The sequence below is a fragment of the Lissotriton helveticus genome, chromosome 3_1 (assembly GCF_964261635.1).
Source record: "Lissotriton helveticus chromosome 3_1, aLisHel1.1, whole genome shotgun sequence".
NCBI classification, from domain to species: Eukaryota; Metazoa; Chordata; class Amphibia; order Caudata; family Salamandridae; genus Lissotriton; species Lissotriton helveticus.
In genome coordinates this window covers 1634648834-1634667029 of record NC_136061.1, presented here as the reverse complement: position 1 = coordinate 1634667029, position 18196 = coordinate 1634648834, and the positions used below count along the sequence as shown (strand labels likewise).

General features: G+C 48.0%; 1 protein-coding gene across 1 annotated transcript in view; it reads left to right on the top strand.

The window, feature by feature from the left end:
- Window positions 1-18196, top strand: part of CCDC93 (CCC complex scaffolding subunit CCDC93) — a 1137947-nt gene that overhangs the window by 567451 nt on the left and 552300 nt on the right. Inside the window, exon 13 of the mRNA XM_078682376.1 lies at window positions 12565-12627. Within this exon, the coding sequence (XP_078538502.1) occupies window positions 12565-12627 (63 nt within the window). The remainder of the gene's footprint in view (window positions 1-12564; window positions 12628-18196) is intronic.

Sequence of the window (18196 nt, the reverse complement as noted above, 5' to 3'; positions counted from 1 at the left end):
CCTATTTTGGACACCTGAAACGGTCTATTGCATGTGCTCTAAGGGAGTCTCCATGATTCCTCTGTATTTCTAACAACTATTCCAATTTAACTTTTATCTGTCTACTCAATATTTCTTCTTTTTTAAATTTATTTTACATGAGTCCAATCCGAACTGGTGGGGTGCAATGTCCTGTGGCTGCAATGAAAAGATGAACTCACAGCAGCTGTTCTTCAGGCAGGGCAGTATACAGGAGGCATCCACTAGAGCAGGCTGGCATGGGGGTTTGTTGAAAGTCAGAGGAGACTCCATTTCGATTGGGTTATAGGAATCAGACCAGGATGAGGGGGTGGATGAAGACCTGGGTTATGTAAGGGATAGAGACAAAGCAATTTTTAAATGGTAATGGCCAGTGCAGCAATTGAAAATGCAGAAAGAAAAGGAGCTTGTAGAGAGCAGTTTATCAGTAGTGCAGTACGGGAAGAATTGCGTTTCAAGGGAGAAGAGTTCTATTAATTATGAATGGTATCAATAAGAAGGGGACTGAGACTTGAGCCAAAGGGGATGGCTGACTAATTTCCCTCTTATTTCTTTTACCCACACATGAGTGCATGTGGACAGTAAGGCAAATCTGGAAGTATGCCCGAATGAGAACAAACAGAGCAGGATACTGCCCATTCAAGAGAATCTTGAATGGGCATGTATTAGAGGTCAAAGAGGAAAAGGGTTTTGCCATTTAGTGTCAGAAGGACATTGTGGAAAGTGAATGATAGCCCTAGGCGTTCTTGCTGTGTCCAATAATCTGTCTTGAAGTCTGTCTGGCTTTGCAAACCACCTGCTGCATCTAACCTGGTCTGTCTTGTAGGAGCTTTCAGTATTTTAGCTCACACTAACCTCAACATACCTTTTCATCCACCACTTTATTCCCGAACCCTAGATATCAACAAGCATTTGAAATCTTAAAACAACTCTCTATGAAAGTGGCACAAGAACAAAATCATTGCTAACATTAAGCCATACAAGCATGCCTTCTGCTCACTATGTGGTTCCCTTGACAGGCTAAATCCTCATGCTCTCTAACCACGTATTCGGATAACTCTGGTGGCTCCAGTGGAACAGCTGGCAGAAATGGATGTGTTTTTATATGAACGTGATACTGTCAGTTTTAAGAAAGAGTACATGTGGATGAAGAATTCTAGAGCTTCGTGAATTGACGCAATTTCTTGCATAACCTCAAATAGGAAAAGTAATTATTTTTACGTATATATTAATCCGAGTAAAAATAGCTTGCAGATATTGGTATAGATGGTAGAGCCACTGTCCACTCTGTATAAGTGTTGAAGCCTTCAAAGAAAGGGAAGGACTGTCACTGGGTACAGAGGGCAGCGGAATTACGTTAACGCGTATTGAACAGCATTGGTCCATAGTGATGAACCCTGCAAGGCAAGCTGGTGCAGTTGAAGAAGGGGACTTGCGAGCGCAAGTAAAGCTAGTTTATTGTTACCGGTTAAACTTCGGGGGGGGGGGGGGTGAAATGACATTTAGAGAGGGAGCCTGTCAAAGTTCAAACTGAGAAGGGTAACTGTGAAAAGTAAAACCTTGGATGCAAATGGCAAACGGGAGTGAGTAACATGGTCTTGGACTGCCGGCCACCTCCCCCCTTGAACACCGACTGAATTACCCAATTCAACCAGTCAACACATGGGGGTCTTTGGAAGTCAAGGGGGGGTACGGGGCCCCCCCCCTGGCCGTATTTATTAAAATATCAAAACAAATCAAAATTTTAATCAAATAAACATTTCTGACAATTATTAAAATGCACACTTTTCAGAAGATTAGATTGACATCCGTTTCGACATGGTATGATGGGCTAACCTTAACAAATTGCTAGTACAGCGTGTTTCCTAACGTAATCTAATCATCCTGAAAATTAAACTGCATTCTAATATTTTTAATAAAGTCCTACGGCAAGGTCGCCAACCGGTGTCAGATCCTTTTACAGCTGCGCTCTCACGTTGAAGATGCGCATGCGCAACCCAGGGCACGTTACACCCACGTGCGCTCCCTGAACTCCATTTAACCATAACAGGAGGGCCCAGACACTCGCGCACCTTAGTGACGTCATAGTGTTGTGAGGGGTGGCTACCAGCCTGAGGAAAGCGTAGACTCCCTCCCCCGCACCCTTTAAATTACTGGAGATCATATCCTGCCCCTGAAGTTCTGAGAGAGACCAATGGCCCCTCCCGCGGGCGGCCCCTTTCGTGAATGGGTCCACCCCCCCGTAAGGACCTTAAAATGCTGCTCACCGATTAATGACCCTACCGCCAGACACACATAATAAATACGACATTGCTATTCTAAAAGGAAAAAAGGCCTAAGGATAAAATTGTTAACACACAGCAAAGCACAAAACATCTACATATACAGTTACTCCTGTAAGCGGGAAAAAAGGGCCTAAGGAAAGAATTAGTTAAATATCACGGCACTGCACCAAAAGTTTAAATCTGTTCTACCTTCCAGTAAACAGGAAATTCAAGGCCTACTGGATCAAGCCCCCCTTACACCTATATTCCGGCACATTGACAAACCTGATACTTACCATTTGCCAAGCCCCAAGGTCTGCTAATAAGGGATGGAGGGTGGGGAAAATTAAACGGCCCCACGGTGGGGCGAGGAGCGAGCCTGGGAGCGCGGGCACAAAGAGGCCGCTTCCCGCGCTCCCCAGGCTTTTAACCCTTTCGCCGCCGCGACCCCGCCCCCTCGCCCCGGAAGCACACCAGTACTTCCGGGGCGAGGGGGCGGGGCAAGCGGCCCCGAAAGGGACGGGGTGTGGGAGGGGCCGGGCCCCGCCATGCTTGCGTGGGGGCCTATTGGCCCCCCCTTGTATCATGGTCTTGGACTGCCGGCCACCTCCCCCCTTGAACACCGACTGAATTACCCAATTCAACCAGTCAACACATGGGGGTCTTTGGAAGTCAAGGGGGGGTACGGGGCCCCCCCCTGGCCGTATTTATTAAAATATAAAAACAAATCAAAATTTTAATCAAATAAACATTTCTGACAATTATTAAAATGCACACTTTTCAGAAGATTAGATTGACATCCGTTTCGACATGGTATGATGGGCTAACCTTAACAAATTGCTAGTACAGCGTGTTTCCTAACGTAATCTAATCATCCTGAAAATTAAACTGCATTCTAATATTTTTAATAAAGTCCTACGGCAAGGTCGCCAACCGGTGTCAGATCCTTTTACAGCTGCGCTCTCACGTTGAAGATGCGCATGCGCAACCCAGGGCACGTTACACCCACGTGCGCTCCCTGAACTCCATTTAACCATAACAGGAGGGCCCAGACACTCGCGCACCTTAGTGACGTCATAGTGTTGTGAGGGGTGGCTACCAGCCTGAGGAAAGCGTAGTCTCCCTCCCCCGCACCCTTTAAATTACTGGAGATCATATCCTGCCCCTGAAGTTCTGAGAGAGACCAATGGCCCCTCCCGCGGGCGGCCCCTTTCGTGAATGGGTCCGCCCCCCCGTAAGGACCTTAAAATGCTGCTCACCGATTAATGACCTTACCGCCACAGGCCAGGTAGTTAACCGACTATCTGGCCCCCCCCCAGAACACCCCCCTTCTAGAAAGGTCATACTCTCCCCGCAAAAACTTCCACCCATGCCAGGATGTTTCTTATAAAAAGGGCATTCCCCTCCTCTGTTAAGTGAACCCCGTCCCGCAGGTAGAAGTGTTCCCCCCAAATGCAACCATGAGGGATGGTCTGTAAGACCGGAGTCCTAAATAACCTGTCCAGCTTGTTGTTGACCCTCTTTAACGAGCTATTCAACGCGCTGACTGAGTTTCCCCCCCTCCATTGCATTCTTGGTATCAGTTGTGACCATACTACAACACTACCTGGTAACCGCTTTGCTAGCCAACCCGCTGCAGATATAATTTCTTCAAGGAGGACCCTTCTGCTCAGACCTGCCAAATCATTCCCCCCTAAATGAAGTATTACCGCCGAGGGAGGTGTAGTATGTCGTGCTAGTAATTCCGACATATAGTCCCTGAACTGATTGAGGCGGAGCCCCCCCCTGCCATGGAAGGAGACCTTGCACCCCCTACTTTCCACCCTTTGTTTGCCTGAACCTGCAAGAAAAATTTGGTTAGCACGTTTGACATATGAATGCCCCACTACCCAGATGACCACTGTCTTCTGTCTGTCCTCCTGGTTCCTCCATGATGTAGTTAAGTTGCCTTGATGATCCATGGGTAGTTTCCGTCCTGCGTCACAGGCCCGTGAAACTGTAAATAACCAGAAAAACAGCAGGTATTAGCAATATTCAACATGGCGGCAGCTCTCACAACATGTGCAACCGCACGTAGCGTTTATAAGCGCTTGATGACCATCTCCCAATTCTTTGCACACTAGTTGTGGTCAAACCCCTAGCTGTTGCTTCCGTGGCTGCCCCTATCCGGAAGGAGTGTGTCCCAAACTCTTTGTGGTTATAACCAGCTTTTGCCATGCTCATGGCTAGTACCCTCTGGAATTGAAATCTGGTCAAAGGAGTCCCATCCCCATGCATTAGCAGTGACCCCACACACTCCTGTGCCCGCTGTCTTAACAGTTCCTCCACATGTGTCACTGGGCAGCAGGGATTGTTCCTTGCCCGATGCAACGCCAGGTTTTGGCCCCTAGCATCCTGATCAGTTTTAGATTTCCTGATGCTGATCCACATAGTGTCGCCCTTTATGCTGATATCCCGCAGCTGAAGGCCGCCTATCCTATCCCCTTTGTTGGCCGCCACGAGTTCACCTATCCTGAATGCCCCATAGAAGGCTAAAGAGAAAGCAGCTTTAAAGAGGCCCACCTCAGACGTAGAGCTACATGTGTCCGGTAGCGCGAGGAGAACAGCTGATAGACGTTCAAAACCTATAGGTTTCCTAGCATCTGTGGAGGGGGGCTGCATGCGCCGCCAGCCTTTTAATGCCTTCTGGGCCTGGAAGCTGTTCGTAGAGTCCCTGCCCCCTTTTGCACGTGCGAAAAAGGAGATAGCGGCCTTGTGCCTGTTGGCTGTCGCCACCGTGCGCCCTTCCCTGTGTAAGTTACCTAAGTACCCATTGAAGCTAGCCTCCATAGTCCACCTACTCTCCCAGCCCTGTCCCAGAAAGTGACAGTACGACCTGAACGCCCCTTCGTATGCCGTCCTGGTCTTGGGTGCTAGGCTGGCTGCCACGAGGTCATGTAGTTGGGGGCACCCATTTGCCAAAGAATCGCCGGGAAGTGAGCCGGCGTTGCCTCCGCCTCTGGCAAGTGATCCCTGAACACCTGCATCTTAAAGTGAGAAAGGGCATCAGCTGCATTGTTTAACACCCCTGGGACATGTTTCGCTCTGAAAAGTACATTCCCTGTCATGCAACACAGCACAATCTCTTTGATCAAGCGTAAAATGAATGGACACCTTGCAGCTTGCTGGTTGATGCATTCAACCACTGACATATTGTCTGACCAGAATATTACCGATCTGTTGGCCAACTCCTTGGGCCAGACTTTCAGTGCCACCCAGATTGGGAAGAGCTCGAGGAAACCAATGTTCACCGTCAACCCGCGCTCCTCCCACCAGGCGGGCCACCTCTGTGCCACCCATTTCTTGCCAAGGATGGCACCAAACCCCACACTGCCTGCCGCATCGGTCCATAAACCCATGTCCTCTGAGGACACCGTGGGTGCACCCCACAGCACTCTGCCATTGAAATCCGCCAGGAATGCAATCCATATCCGCATGTCCTGGCGCACCTCAGCAGATAGCCATGTCCGGTGATGTTTTTCACGAAGACCCCTCATGGCCTGTGCAATTGAGCGTGAAAAGGGGCGAGCCATAGGAATTACTCTCAACGCAAAATTCAGCTGCCCCACTGTCTGCTGCAACAGTCCCAAGTTCACTTTCTTCGCTTGCAAGCACAGACCTAGAGTCTGTTTGAATTTCAGGATCTTTTCTACTGGTAATCTAAAACAACCCTCAACAGAATCCAGCTCAATGCCTAAAAATTCGAGGCATGTTACCGGTCCGACCGTCTTCCCCTGCGCCAACGGGACCCCGAAAGAGCGCATGAGCACGCAAAATTCCTGCAATGCTGACGCACACTCCCGTGAACCCGCCGGACCCAGAAAAAGAAAGTCATCCAGGTAGGGCATAACCCACTGGTGACCCGTACGCTGTCTTAAAGCCCATTCCAAAAATGAGCTGAACTGTTCAAAATATGCACATGAAATTGAACAACCCATGGGCATACACTTATCCATGTAGTACTTCCCCTTGAAGGAGAAACCTAGCAGGTGCTGGTCCTCTGGGTGAACCGGGAGTAATCTAAAGGCTGACTCAATGTCTGACTTAGCCATCAGTGTTCCTGCGCCCAAACTCCTCAGCATGTCCGCTGCCTGATCGAAGGACGCATACTTCACAGAGCAAATTGTATCATCAATAGCATCATTCAATGATGTCCCCCTTGGTGCGGACAAGTTGTGGATGAGCCTAAATTCCCCTTGTTCCTTCTTAGGCACCACCCCCAGAGGAGAGCACACAAAATTCTGCGTGGGAATGACGTGAAATGGTCCCGCTACCCTACCCAAACGCACTTCTTTACCTATTTTTGTTGACACCAGTGTTGGATTGGCAAGGACTGACAGCTGATTTCTACACTGTGGTCTCCCGACATACCCCCCAGCAGGAATTCTAAAACCATGTGTGAAACCCTCTTGCAATAGCCTGGCAGAAGTGTGATTGGGGTACCTGTTCAGCCAGGGGATCAAAGCTGACAACTGAATGGGTGAATGCGCTATTAGGGGGTGGATCTTACTATTCAGGTTTCTTCCTACCCCTGTTTCCTGAACCACTGTTCTTATTGCGGCATGTTGTTTCTGGGTGGGAATGGTGCCCACATATGCTGCACGCGTGCCTGAACTTACAGGTACCTGGTGCCCTGTGACATGTCCGCCTGTTGAAATCCCAACATACCCCCTTCGCCCCTCCATTTGTTCTCTGTTTTTGGGCCGACTCCCCACCTGGTGCTGATCGAAAGGGCTGTTGGAACGGCTGCTGCGGCCTGGGAGAATAACCTTTATTCGCAGCAGCGCTAGTGCTTGCCCCTTGACCCTTCTCGAATTGGTTGTGCCATGAGATAGAATCCACCGTGTCCCAAGACAAAGTTTTATTAAATTCCTTGGATTTTCTGAAAGCGATATCATATTCCTTCCATACATCCCCTGCATGATTCTCATGGTACATTGTTATTCTACTCTGATAACAGTTCATGGCAGGTTGCATTCCCTTAAAGCGTTCGCCCATTACTGCGCCGTACACTGCAAAAGCCCTAACCCAGTTGATGATGTTTTCCTCCACCCTGAATTTGTACAACTTCGCTCTCCATTCACTGGGCAACAACATATCCTTTTGTGATTTAGCATATTCCCATTCCCTGTTATCAACCAGCAGTGAAAAAATATTGACATATTTGTCAGCCCATATCATTTCCTTCACACTTCGTGACACATGCTGTGCTAAGCACTCTCCCCTAGAGGGCAATGTTCCCTCGCCCAGCAGTGGCTGTGCAATCTCCTTACCATTGTTGTCGGGTAACGTTGCTTCCGCGGCCTTGGCACCGCCTCCTTCATTCGCTGTACCTGTTTGGGGAGAAACTGGTGCAGGCGGCGTGGCGCCCCTACCACTAGCCAACAATATCTGAGTCACCAATGTTTGTTGCTCCGGTGTAAGGGCTGTATTGACCGGCAACGCACCCCCCCCTAACCATGGGAGAATAGCCGCCACCTGAGCTGCCAGGTCTATTGGCATTGGTCCCGCCGCGGGGATGGGAGTAGGGGCCCCACCTAGGGGCATTGGAGCATGAGGTGGCACGGCGGGTGGCGCTGCCACCGGAATTACTGGCACACTTGGTATTGCCACTGGTATCTGTGGCACCGGGCCTGGGACGGCCAACGGGACCTGGGGTGGCGGGATTGGGACAACAAGGGGTACCTGGGGTGGTGGGATTGGTGCAACAGGAGGTAAACTGGGGGTAGTACCCTGTGGCTGACCCCCCACCCTCTTATTTCTTGCCCGCCTGGGTGGTGTCACAAAGACGCCCCTTGGCTTGGGCGGTACTATAGTCCGCCTTGGTCTACCAGATGGGCCGACCTGGGCATCCACCTTAGCCCCCAACTCCGCCACAGTCTTATTCAATTTATCAAACTTCCCCCACCGCTTATCCATTGCAGACATTCTGCGCATCATTTTTTGGAACATTCGCCCCACATTCGCATGGCCACTTCTTTGAGACATATTGATGAGCACACCGTGCTCCGTACCTGACCCAGTTGAAGGTGCCCGAGCTGGATCACGCGGATCTAGGTCCAAGGCTTGCTTCCCTGGAATGAGAAAGTACGTTATCACCTAGTAAAGCACGCAATACAAGCAATCAGAACACCCCTGTCAGCATCCCAACCAATCTTAACTGCTTCGCTTAAAGATACTTTGTATTGAGAAATGTTAACCCAAAATACTTCAGAAGTGCCTCTTTGGTCACACACAATAAACTTGCAGTTACCTGTTTAACCCCCAGCAGTTCAAAGAGGTATATACTTCCTTCACATGTAACTCGGTAAAATGCCACTACCACAGTTAAATAACACCCGAATAATTTAAATCTTGCTCCTTGTAATATTTGTTAAATATTGAGACGTTTCCTCCACACTGAAAGGGTATCTCCTCCTTTCCCCTGCAATTCATTAGCATGCAACTAAACAGTTGAATAGCTCTCTAATAAACTTACAATCTATCTGCTAGTTAACAAACCCACTCAATTTTGTCTATTGACAGAGTGAGTCACCTTCACTGTTTTTATCTTAAAAGGCACGTTCTCAAACCGTGAAAAACGTCTCCCTCTAGCCAGACGCTCACTGGTCTCCCCTCCACCTTGTGCCCCACGTGTCCCGGCTTTGCCTCGCGCTAAACCCACAGTTTGCTTCACCCAAGGCAGGTCATGCGAGTATACACAATCACACGGCGCTTCAATAATGATCTCCAAAAGGCACCAAGCAGGTTAGAAAATCGAGCGCGTTTACCCAGCGCTTTCAAACAATGCAGACAAGCAGGTTAAAATTTGAGCGCGTTTACCCTCCGTGGTTAGAAAATCGAGCGCGTTTACCAAATCGAGCGCGTTTACACAGCGCTTTCAAACAATGCAGACAAGCAGGTTAAAATTTGAGCGCGTTCACCCTCCGTTTAAACCGCGCTTACGAGACAATGCAGACGGCAGGCTAACAGGTTACAATTTGAGCGCGTTTACACAGCGCTTTCAACACAATTTGGCCGGCAGACACTACACGTGCTCGCGCCCCTTGCTGGCTTACCGGTGAGGGCCCACCTAACTTTCCGGCACCGCTCGTAGGTGACTGGCCGCCCGCCCGCCCCGACAAATACCTTGTGCTCCGGTGTCACCGACGATCACAGCTCCGGTGTCACAGCGCTGCACCTGACGATCGACGGTCCGATGCTCCCTCGTGTCCGCTCTCCCTGTGCCGCTCTCCCTGTTACCGCACTCCCTGTGCCGGCTCCGTTATGCGTCGTCCTGAGGATCCCCGGGCTCGCCGCGAGTAGTCCTCTACCGATCCTTCCTCCGCAGCTAGGGCTCCACAGCGCGACGGGGGCAGTAACAACGCAGTCCTGTACCGAAAACTGTTCTCCGCAGCTAGGGCTCCACCGCGCGTCGTACCTGAAACAACAAAGAGAAAATTAAACGGCCCCACGGTGGGGCGAGGAGCGAGCCTGGGAGCGCGGGCACAAAGAGGCCGCTTCCCGCGCTCCCCAGGCTTTTAACCCTTTCGCCGCCGCGACCCCGCCCCCTCGCCCCGGAAGCACACCAGTACTTCCGGGGCGAGGGGGCGGGGCAAGCGGCCCCGAAAGGGACGGGGTGTGGGAGGGGCCGGGCCCCGCCATGCTTGCGTGGGGGCCTATTGGCCCCCCCTTGTATTGTCCCAGGTGGTGTCATAGGCAAGAATCGTACATTATCCTGTTCTGCGCAGACAGTTTTACACCATCTCTACGGTGGAGACTTCATCAGTGCCATCTGTGGAAACCGTCCTTAACTGACACTCCTATGTTTATCGACAGCATATAGCGTCATAGTACTCGTTCGCTCTGCAGTGAAGCGTTGTTATGGTCTGCATGGTGGTTCACAGCGATGCATATCGGAAGTCTCATCTGGAAATGAAGATAGCCCTCCGATGAGACCGTGCCCTGGTTGCCAGAAACCACAAAAGCAGCCTGCAAGGCCAGCTATGAGAAACCCACCGGTACAGCAATCACCCCTGTAACGCCAACCACGTCTCCGCAGCTCTCACTTAGCACGGTCACCACTGTATCATGGGCTGAAGAAAACAAACACCAGTGCAGCCAGCTGATGTCATCGGCATGGAACTGAGTCACTGCTGTGCACGATGGGGGATGTAGTCCTTGCAGCGCTGGTGCGGCAAAAGTAGCACGTTCAAAAAGCACAATGAACTGCATGTCCCAGCAGACAGTACGCACGGCACTTTACAGGGCAGTAGGGGCAGCTCAGGTGTTTGAAAGTGGTAGCGGGGTGGATACAGACGCCCTTGGAAAACAGCCTCTAACATTTGACCTCGGTCTTTGAATGCACAGCAAATGTAACTAAATCAGAACATGATTTACCGCCCTGTTTACAGTAATGGAACTCGCACCTCAGAGCGACTGCAAACATTAGGCGCTAGTGTGAGGTGCCCTTAACCAAAACAAAAAGCTGTCCCCTTTAAAGTTTCTTAAATGGGACACGTGTAAGGTTATAGGTAATGGGGCAGTTGTCTCTGGGAGGGAAAAACCCATGAAAAGGAGGGACAAATAGGACAGATTAACCACTTGGAAGCGTGGATTTTTAAAGGACACTGAACGAAACAAATGAAAGACAATTGGCTGGCTGTAAGACCACAAAGTATATAAAACATATCTCGAAGAGAGAGCGCAAGCGCTGCCTAACCTCGACCTTATAAGTGGAGATTACAAGTGAAGAAAGATTCTGTATACATCTCGAAAAAAGATAAAACGTTGTGAAATTCCATACCTAGATATTTTAGGTCTGAAGTAAGCCAAGACCTTTTGCTTTTTGTTTCTAAACAACATGCAGAATACAAGTATACCTAGGGTGCGCTTTGAGTAAGTCCCCTTCACCCACTGGCTCCTTTTTCGCAGAACCCTTTAGCCATTGGCTTAAAATATTGTCAATCACATCTTCAATAAGCCACCAGAGTATTTTAACCCCAAGGTTTTTCTAGTGGCTGTTTGGGCGTTTCATTCCACCTGCTTTGGGATGCATGATGGACGAATTTACATTTTAAAAGTACGGTCACTCATCATGCTTTTTGACACATTCATTTAGTTATGTCGAACATGACTTTTTCTTGACCATAGAATCCATTTTTCAGATGATTTTTGTTAGCACTTACAGCCTAATTCACAAAAAGCCCTTGCACTTGTGGCGGAGGCCCCGCACGCATGGTGGGGCCCCTTCACTGGAGTTACCCATTGTGCTGGTCCCCCCACCACAACTGTGGGCCCTCCGCCATGATTGCAGGGACCCCCTTGTGAATCGGCCTCTTAGAGTGCAACTATTCATACCCTGTGGCAAATGATTGTAATTGTTGCAATCACCTTGACACAGTATTATACTTGTGTTATTGATTCAGCTTTCCACGATGGCTGCCAAGTTAAGAATTGACCTGCAACCTTCTGGGCACGTTATTGTATATTGTGTATCATTGTTTTACCATTCAAAAACGGTTGGAAACCATGTGGTGGCCTTTTTTTTTAAACTAATGTAACCAGTGTGCGCTCAGTTTGCATCTTGTGTGTTGTTTCAGGTGATGATAAATTCTTATGACATTATTGAAAAACTACTGGTTAAAGGTTACTGCTGGTGATCAAGTTCATCTATTAGTTTCAACATTAGCATGTATTTAGTCACTTAATACCACTGTCATAAAAAGCCTCTTTATAAAGGCCCCCTCACTCCCCACCTCCCTAACAAAAGCACTATTAGCGAGATCCTTATGCTAAATAGTTTTTGTTTACTGTGATTATTGCTTCTCAAAGTGTATATCTATAACAATTATGATTGTGGCTTGGATTTCTAGATACTTTAAACTGAAGCAACTTTTTGAGATGTGAGGGGGACTGCCACACGCCACTTCTGTTTTTATATGTGCAACATGACTTACAGGTTTTGAGAAAGCGACCATGACTTGTGATGAAGTCTAATGCCTGCAGAAATGCTGTTGGAATGAGTTTGCAACATTAACGCTAGGCCTGTTGGCTTTGTAGAAGTGTGGTCTTTAACTGCCTGTTGCACTAGTCATTTTCGTAATCACTCCACCTATTTAATGATCTCCTGTATCTTTGAATTTGGCTAGATGGTGATATACTGTATAGTACAATATATGCTGTAATGTATTTGGTTGCACGCCATTGAAATGTGTGTATCTATAAAACAGTTAACAATAATGATGTGTTTCCATTTTTACAGTTACAAGCTAAGTCTTCGGAACTAAATGCTGAATGTACGGAAGCAAAGAAAAAACTTGCAGAGGTAAATCTTCTAAAATGCCTTTTAGTATGTTTATCTTGTACGACGATCTTAAGGTTTGCTAACCCCAAAATGGCTTTAAAAGTTGTAATCAGCATGGTATAAAACACTGCCTATGGAAGACTGTCTCTCATGCCTTTCTCTAGCATGATATCCACACACTTTTGTTTTAAATGATCCAATCGTATTGCAGCGGATTACGTTTAACACATGTCCAGCTATTTAACCAACATCTTCGTATATACACATGTATATACATACATACATACATACAGATGGTCCAGTTTTCCAATTCATTCTGTTAAACGCACGCCACTCACATCTGCTCAGACCTGCAAGTCTCAAATTTAAATCTTTTAAAGGCCAACTCGGCTTCCATCCTCCCCAGAACGGTCAATTAATCACAATTTAATTGGGTAATACCATCTGTTATTTATGGCTCTTAGATACTGCAAAACTGCAATATGAATCTCCACATAAAACAAATTGCTAGCAGCTGTATGTTTTATATACCTCTTGTGTTTTCTGGCCACGGTATTCACCCTATCCATGTTATTCACCCTATCCACGGTATTCACCCTTTCCGCGGTATTCACCCTATCCGCTGTATTCACCCTATCCGCTGTATTCACCCTATCCACTGTATTCACCCTATCCACTGTATTCACCCTATCCACTGTATTCACCCTATCCACCGTATTCACCCTATCCACTGTATTCACCCTATCCACTGTATTCACCATATCCACGGTATTCACCCTATCCGCGGTATTAACACTATCCAAGGTATTCACCCTATCCGCGGTATTCCCCCATCTGCAGTATTCACCCTATTCACGGTATTCACCCTATCCGCAGTATTCACCCTATCCACGGTATTTCCCTCCACATCTCACACACGACCAAACATGTGACATCGCTGTTACATTTTCTGATGCATGTTCCCTTTCCAAAGCTTAGTCCGGCAAGCATAAATTATTCTTGAGCCCTTCCGACAACTGCTGAAATTGAGAGACCTGTTAACCACATGCGCGCGGCGCGTTTTCCCGCTGTGCGCTGAGAATCGCGAAATCCCGCGGTTCATGACAAGCTCAGCTCGTCATGAGCGTACGAGAGGTGTACCTCATGACGAGCTGAGCTCGTCATCAGCGTGGAAGGGGTTAATGAAGCTTATGCACATGTTCATACCTAAGAGGAATACATTGACGTGTGCACTTCCTTGTGTCATTCAGCAGTCGTGCTTTCTGCTGAATACTTCTCGCAAAGCGGTCTCTCTCCCTCCTTCAACTAAGTCTCCTAACAGAGACGGATATGTCCAATAGGAACAACTGGCCAGTGGTGAAAAAGGATTCATAGGCTGACATCCTTCTTATCACACAGACGCTGACCTTTATCTAGAAAACAAAATATGAGTGGTCTTGACACTTCACCTAAAAACTGTACATTTGTTACCCCCTAAGGCCCTTCTGCAAAGGGAGTTTGTTCTTTTATGCTTTGTGTGCAGAAAGCAATGGAAGTGCTTGAACTATGCTTGCCAACTGCTGAATCAAAGTCCAATATTTTGATGGAAAACGTACAACATTCTTTGGCAGCACCAGATACCATTTATCAAAGTGCTACTGGAGCCTGTTTTGGCTGCAGGGAGAAATCATTCCTGGGCCTACACAGATGTATGGCATGGTGCTATAAGCCTTTGCCTTCTGATTCTGAGTTTTTGTCAATTCGCTGATCCCCGGGGCGTTTGTTGGTTCAAGCGTCATTCCCCACGGTCTCCTCTGGACCGTTAGTCTAAACGATTTCACTGCATAGGCATGAAACGTATTGCTTTGACTGTCTAGTTCCACACACTCACTATGCCAAGTGCCATTTGAATATCCATATTATGTGGAAATTGGTGTAAATGACAGTGATTGGACTTCCTCACCATATGAAAAACTCTGCTGTGTTCTGGTGAGCGACAGTTTGGGCGGCCTGGATTCTGCCAACTCGATTCGTCTCTCTACTGGTATGTCTTGAGTTCCTCAGACTTTTCGGAGATGAGTAGGCAGCCAGCAGCGGTCAATAATATGGCAGAGCAGTGAGGCAGGCACACACTCACTTCCACCTACTTGCACCCACCAAATCACATGCACGCTTACTCATACCCATTCATTCACAAGCTCATACACGCACACCCACCCTTCACAAGCACATGCACATACCCATTCACAGCATGCTTGCCCAAATATCCATACGTTCATACATACACACATGCATCCAACGTTCAACAACCACTTGCCGGGCTGTGGCGGTGACACTGACTGGAGAAGAAAAGAGGCCTCAGTAATACCATGCAGCTTAGGGGAAGGAATGGACTGATGGAAATCACACCCCCTCTTCTTATTGGCTGACCTTGTCATAGGTCTGCTAATGAGAGGAACACCTTCCTAACTCATCACAGAGTGGGATGGGGTCTGTTAGAAATTGAGTTACTGGTTGACTGGTGTGTGAGCCATGCTCAAGCAGCAACCACAATCCTAGTCGGGGTAAGGCAAAAGCAAACCCCAAATTAACCCGTGCACAACCCCTTGTTAGTTTGTCACAGAGCAGCCAGGCCTATCTTAGAGGCAATGTGTATAGTGTTTGTGCAACACTTCAAACAGTAAAACAGGGAAAACACCACACAAAATGGATCTCACTCCAAGGTAGAAAATAGAGCAAATTGAATAAAATAAAGAATTACAAAAATTCAATTAGTAGATCCGGATATATTAATGTTTAAAAGTTTTATGTCAAAATAGCACCGGAAAGCACAAAGTGCCAACTGCGGATATCTGGTCTCACCGGACCGGGACAACGTCACAAGTTCAGGCCGACCGCGATGGAGGGCGCACCGGCTACAGGGACCGAGGTAGGCCAGCTGAACAAAGTACCTCAAATCAAGGTTCCGAAGCATTGTGTGGATCCGCGTTGAAGATGCGCTGCACAGCCAAAGTGTTGGATTGGTTCTGAGGTGCTGCGAGGGTGTGGTGTGAGCTCTTGTTGCCTCATTGTTGAGGATCCTTTTAATGGTACTTGCGATGCGTAGTCCGGCGTTGGGGATGTGGCTTACAGCTGGAAGTGCATTTTTTCCGAGGAGCTGCAATGCGGAGTCTGGCGTTGTCGTTGAGGCTGCGTAAACGAGAGATGCGAGGACCTGGGTCGTAGATGCACCACCCCATTTGGGCAATGTGTCAGTTCAGAGGACTGCAAGGTGATGAGGGTCTTTGTGACGGGTCCAATCCAAGCAACACTGGCGATGCAGTGATTCTGCTCAGGAGTGCGCCGCTCAGCAAAGGAGATGCAGCGGTTCTGCTCGAAGATGTGCCGCTCAGCAGAGTAGATGCGTCCGTTCTGCTTGAGGATGTGTTGCTCAACAGAGAAGATGCATCGATTTCGCTAGCAAGCACCTTAGGCCCACTTCCAAGGTTTCACGACTGGGGTGGTACCACTTTGCAGGGTAGACTCAAAGATGGCTGAGTCCAGGTGCAGAAGCAAGGTTGTTGGAAGCCGCCTGTTATGTCCCTGAGGCTTTAGATCAGGAGGCCAGCTAACTAGACCTTAGAGTCAATCTGAGTTCTGGGTTCAAGAGATGCATGCTAAGGGGCGATAAGGTGAGTGGTTTTTTTTTTTGTTACATCCCACCACCCCCGATCCTTGCCAGCCACGACGGTCCAAAAGTGTACTGAATTGGTGGTGTCTTGTGATACACCGTTGTGCCTTCGAAGTGGGGAGAAGCTTCCAGAGGCATGCCTTTGAAGTGTGCAGATGCTCTGCCTTCCCTGGCTCCAGACTAACCATAGGGGGTATTCAGCTCTTTGTGTGGAGAAAGGACACATCCTATTCAGATGTAAGTGAGGCAGGGCACAGCTCCTCCCTCCCATCTTGTCAGTGATGGCCCATTTAGTCACACCTAAGCTTGCATTGTGTGTGGCTGTCAAGTAGAAATACAATAATCCCAACTACACCCAGTCATGTGTCCAGCAACAGGCTGCAGGCACCAAATGGCTAAGGCAAGAACATGCCAACTTTCTAAAAGTGGCATTGTCAGGATTAAGCTTTAAAGTCAGTCTTCACCATAAGCTAGGGTTTTAATTTGGGATTCCAGAGACACCAAACAAATTTCTTCCAATTTGGAAATTACACTCATAAAATGTAATGAGGCAACTCCAGTGTTATGCTATGGGAGAGATGGACTTTGCAGTAGTGAAAAACGAATTTGAGAGTTTTTCACTACCAGTACATGTAAAACTTAAAAGTAGATGTCCAACTATTTAGTTACTTGCACCCTGTCTTTGGGGTTGTGGCTAGGGACGACCTAAGGGCTGACTTAAATGTATTAAAAAAGGAGGTTTGGGCCTGGTAAAATCTTTATTTTTCCAGGTCGATATGGCAGTTTACAACTGCACATACCGGCTCTACATTGGCAGGCCTGAGATATGTTTAAAGCCTACTTAAGTGGGTGGCACATTCAGTGCTGCAGACCTACTGGTAAGCATTTAATTTACAGGCCTTGAGTGCATACAATGCACTTTACTAGGGACTTATAAGAAAATCAAATATGCCAATTAGGTATGGGTCAATGTTACTACGTTTTAGGAAAAGAGCACAAGCACTTTAGCACTGGTTAGCAGTGATAAAGTGCACAGAGTCCAAGAGAAAGCAAAATCAAAGTCCATAAAAACAGGATTTTTGAAGGTAAAAATTTAGGTGGAACCCAACCAAGTATGCCAGGTCTAACAGGGTCAGTGAGAGTTGCTGATATCCGCCCCCCCCCCCATTCTGTGATGATGCGTGATTGATAGATAATCAGCCCTCAGCACTTCAAGTCTTAAAACTGAAGCATGCAGGGTGAGGGTTCCACAAGTTTGCTGGGCGGATGAGGTCATCCCCTCAGGGCTGTGAAATCTTCAGTCCAACAAGACTTGACTCAGACTGCGAGCCGCCTGCGCATTGGTGCATTTAAAGTGCCTGACTCAAACATAATGATTGAGCAAAGAGCAGGCTGAAAGACACTCATCATGCTTGAAAAAGGAGGGGCGGTTGTGCCTTTCCACCGTTAATGATGGACCGCAACTCTTGGCAGGATTAGTGGTTATACCTTTCTATGGTGAGGGGCACTTCGAGGAGAAGGCAATTCCTACGGGATTGCTTCAAGAATAATTGCACCATGACTTGTCTACCAGTACTGACCTTTCCAGCAAAGCTGCTCTGCCAGCAGTACCGTTACTTCCAGCGCTTCTACAGGTGACAACCTTCAAAATAATAGCTACTTTCCCAGCCGGTCCACAACCCTCAGCATTGCAACATTACTGCGTCTTTCGACATATCGGTGGACCTAAAAGAAGGCAATAACACCAGCAGTAGCAGCTCCAATTTCCCAGATCTTCCATTGGGCACAAGATTTTCCTTTTCTTACTTGATCCCAGAGAAGAATGTCGATCTCAAACCCATTTTGCACCTACCTGCCAGAATGCCAAGATCCATCTGCTGATCCTCACTCCTCCCAGGTGTTACCTTTCGTTCACCAAAGTGTCCCATCACTACCATCATG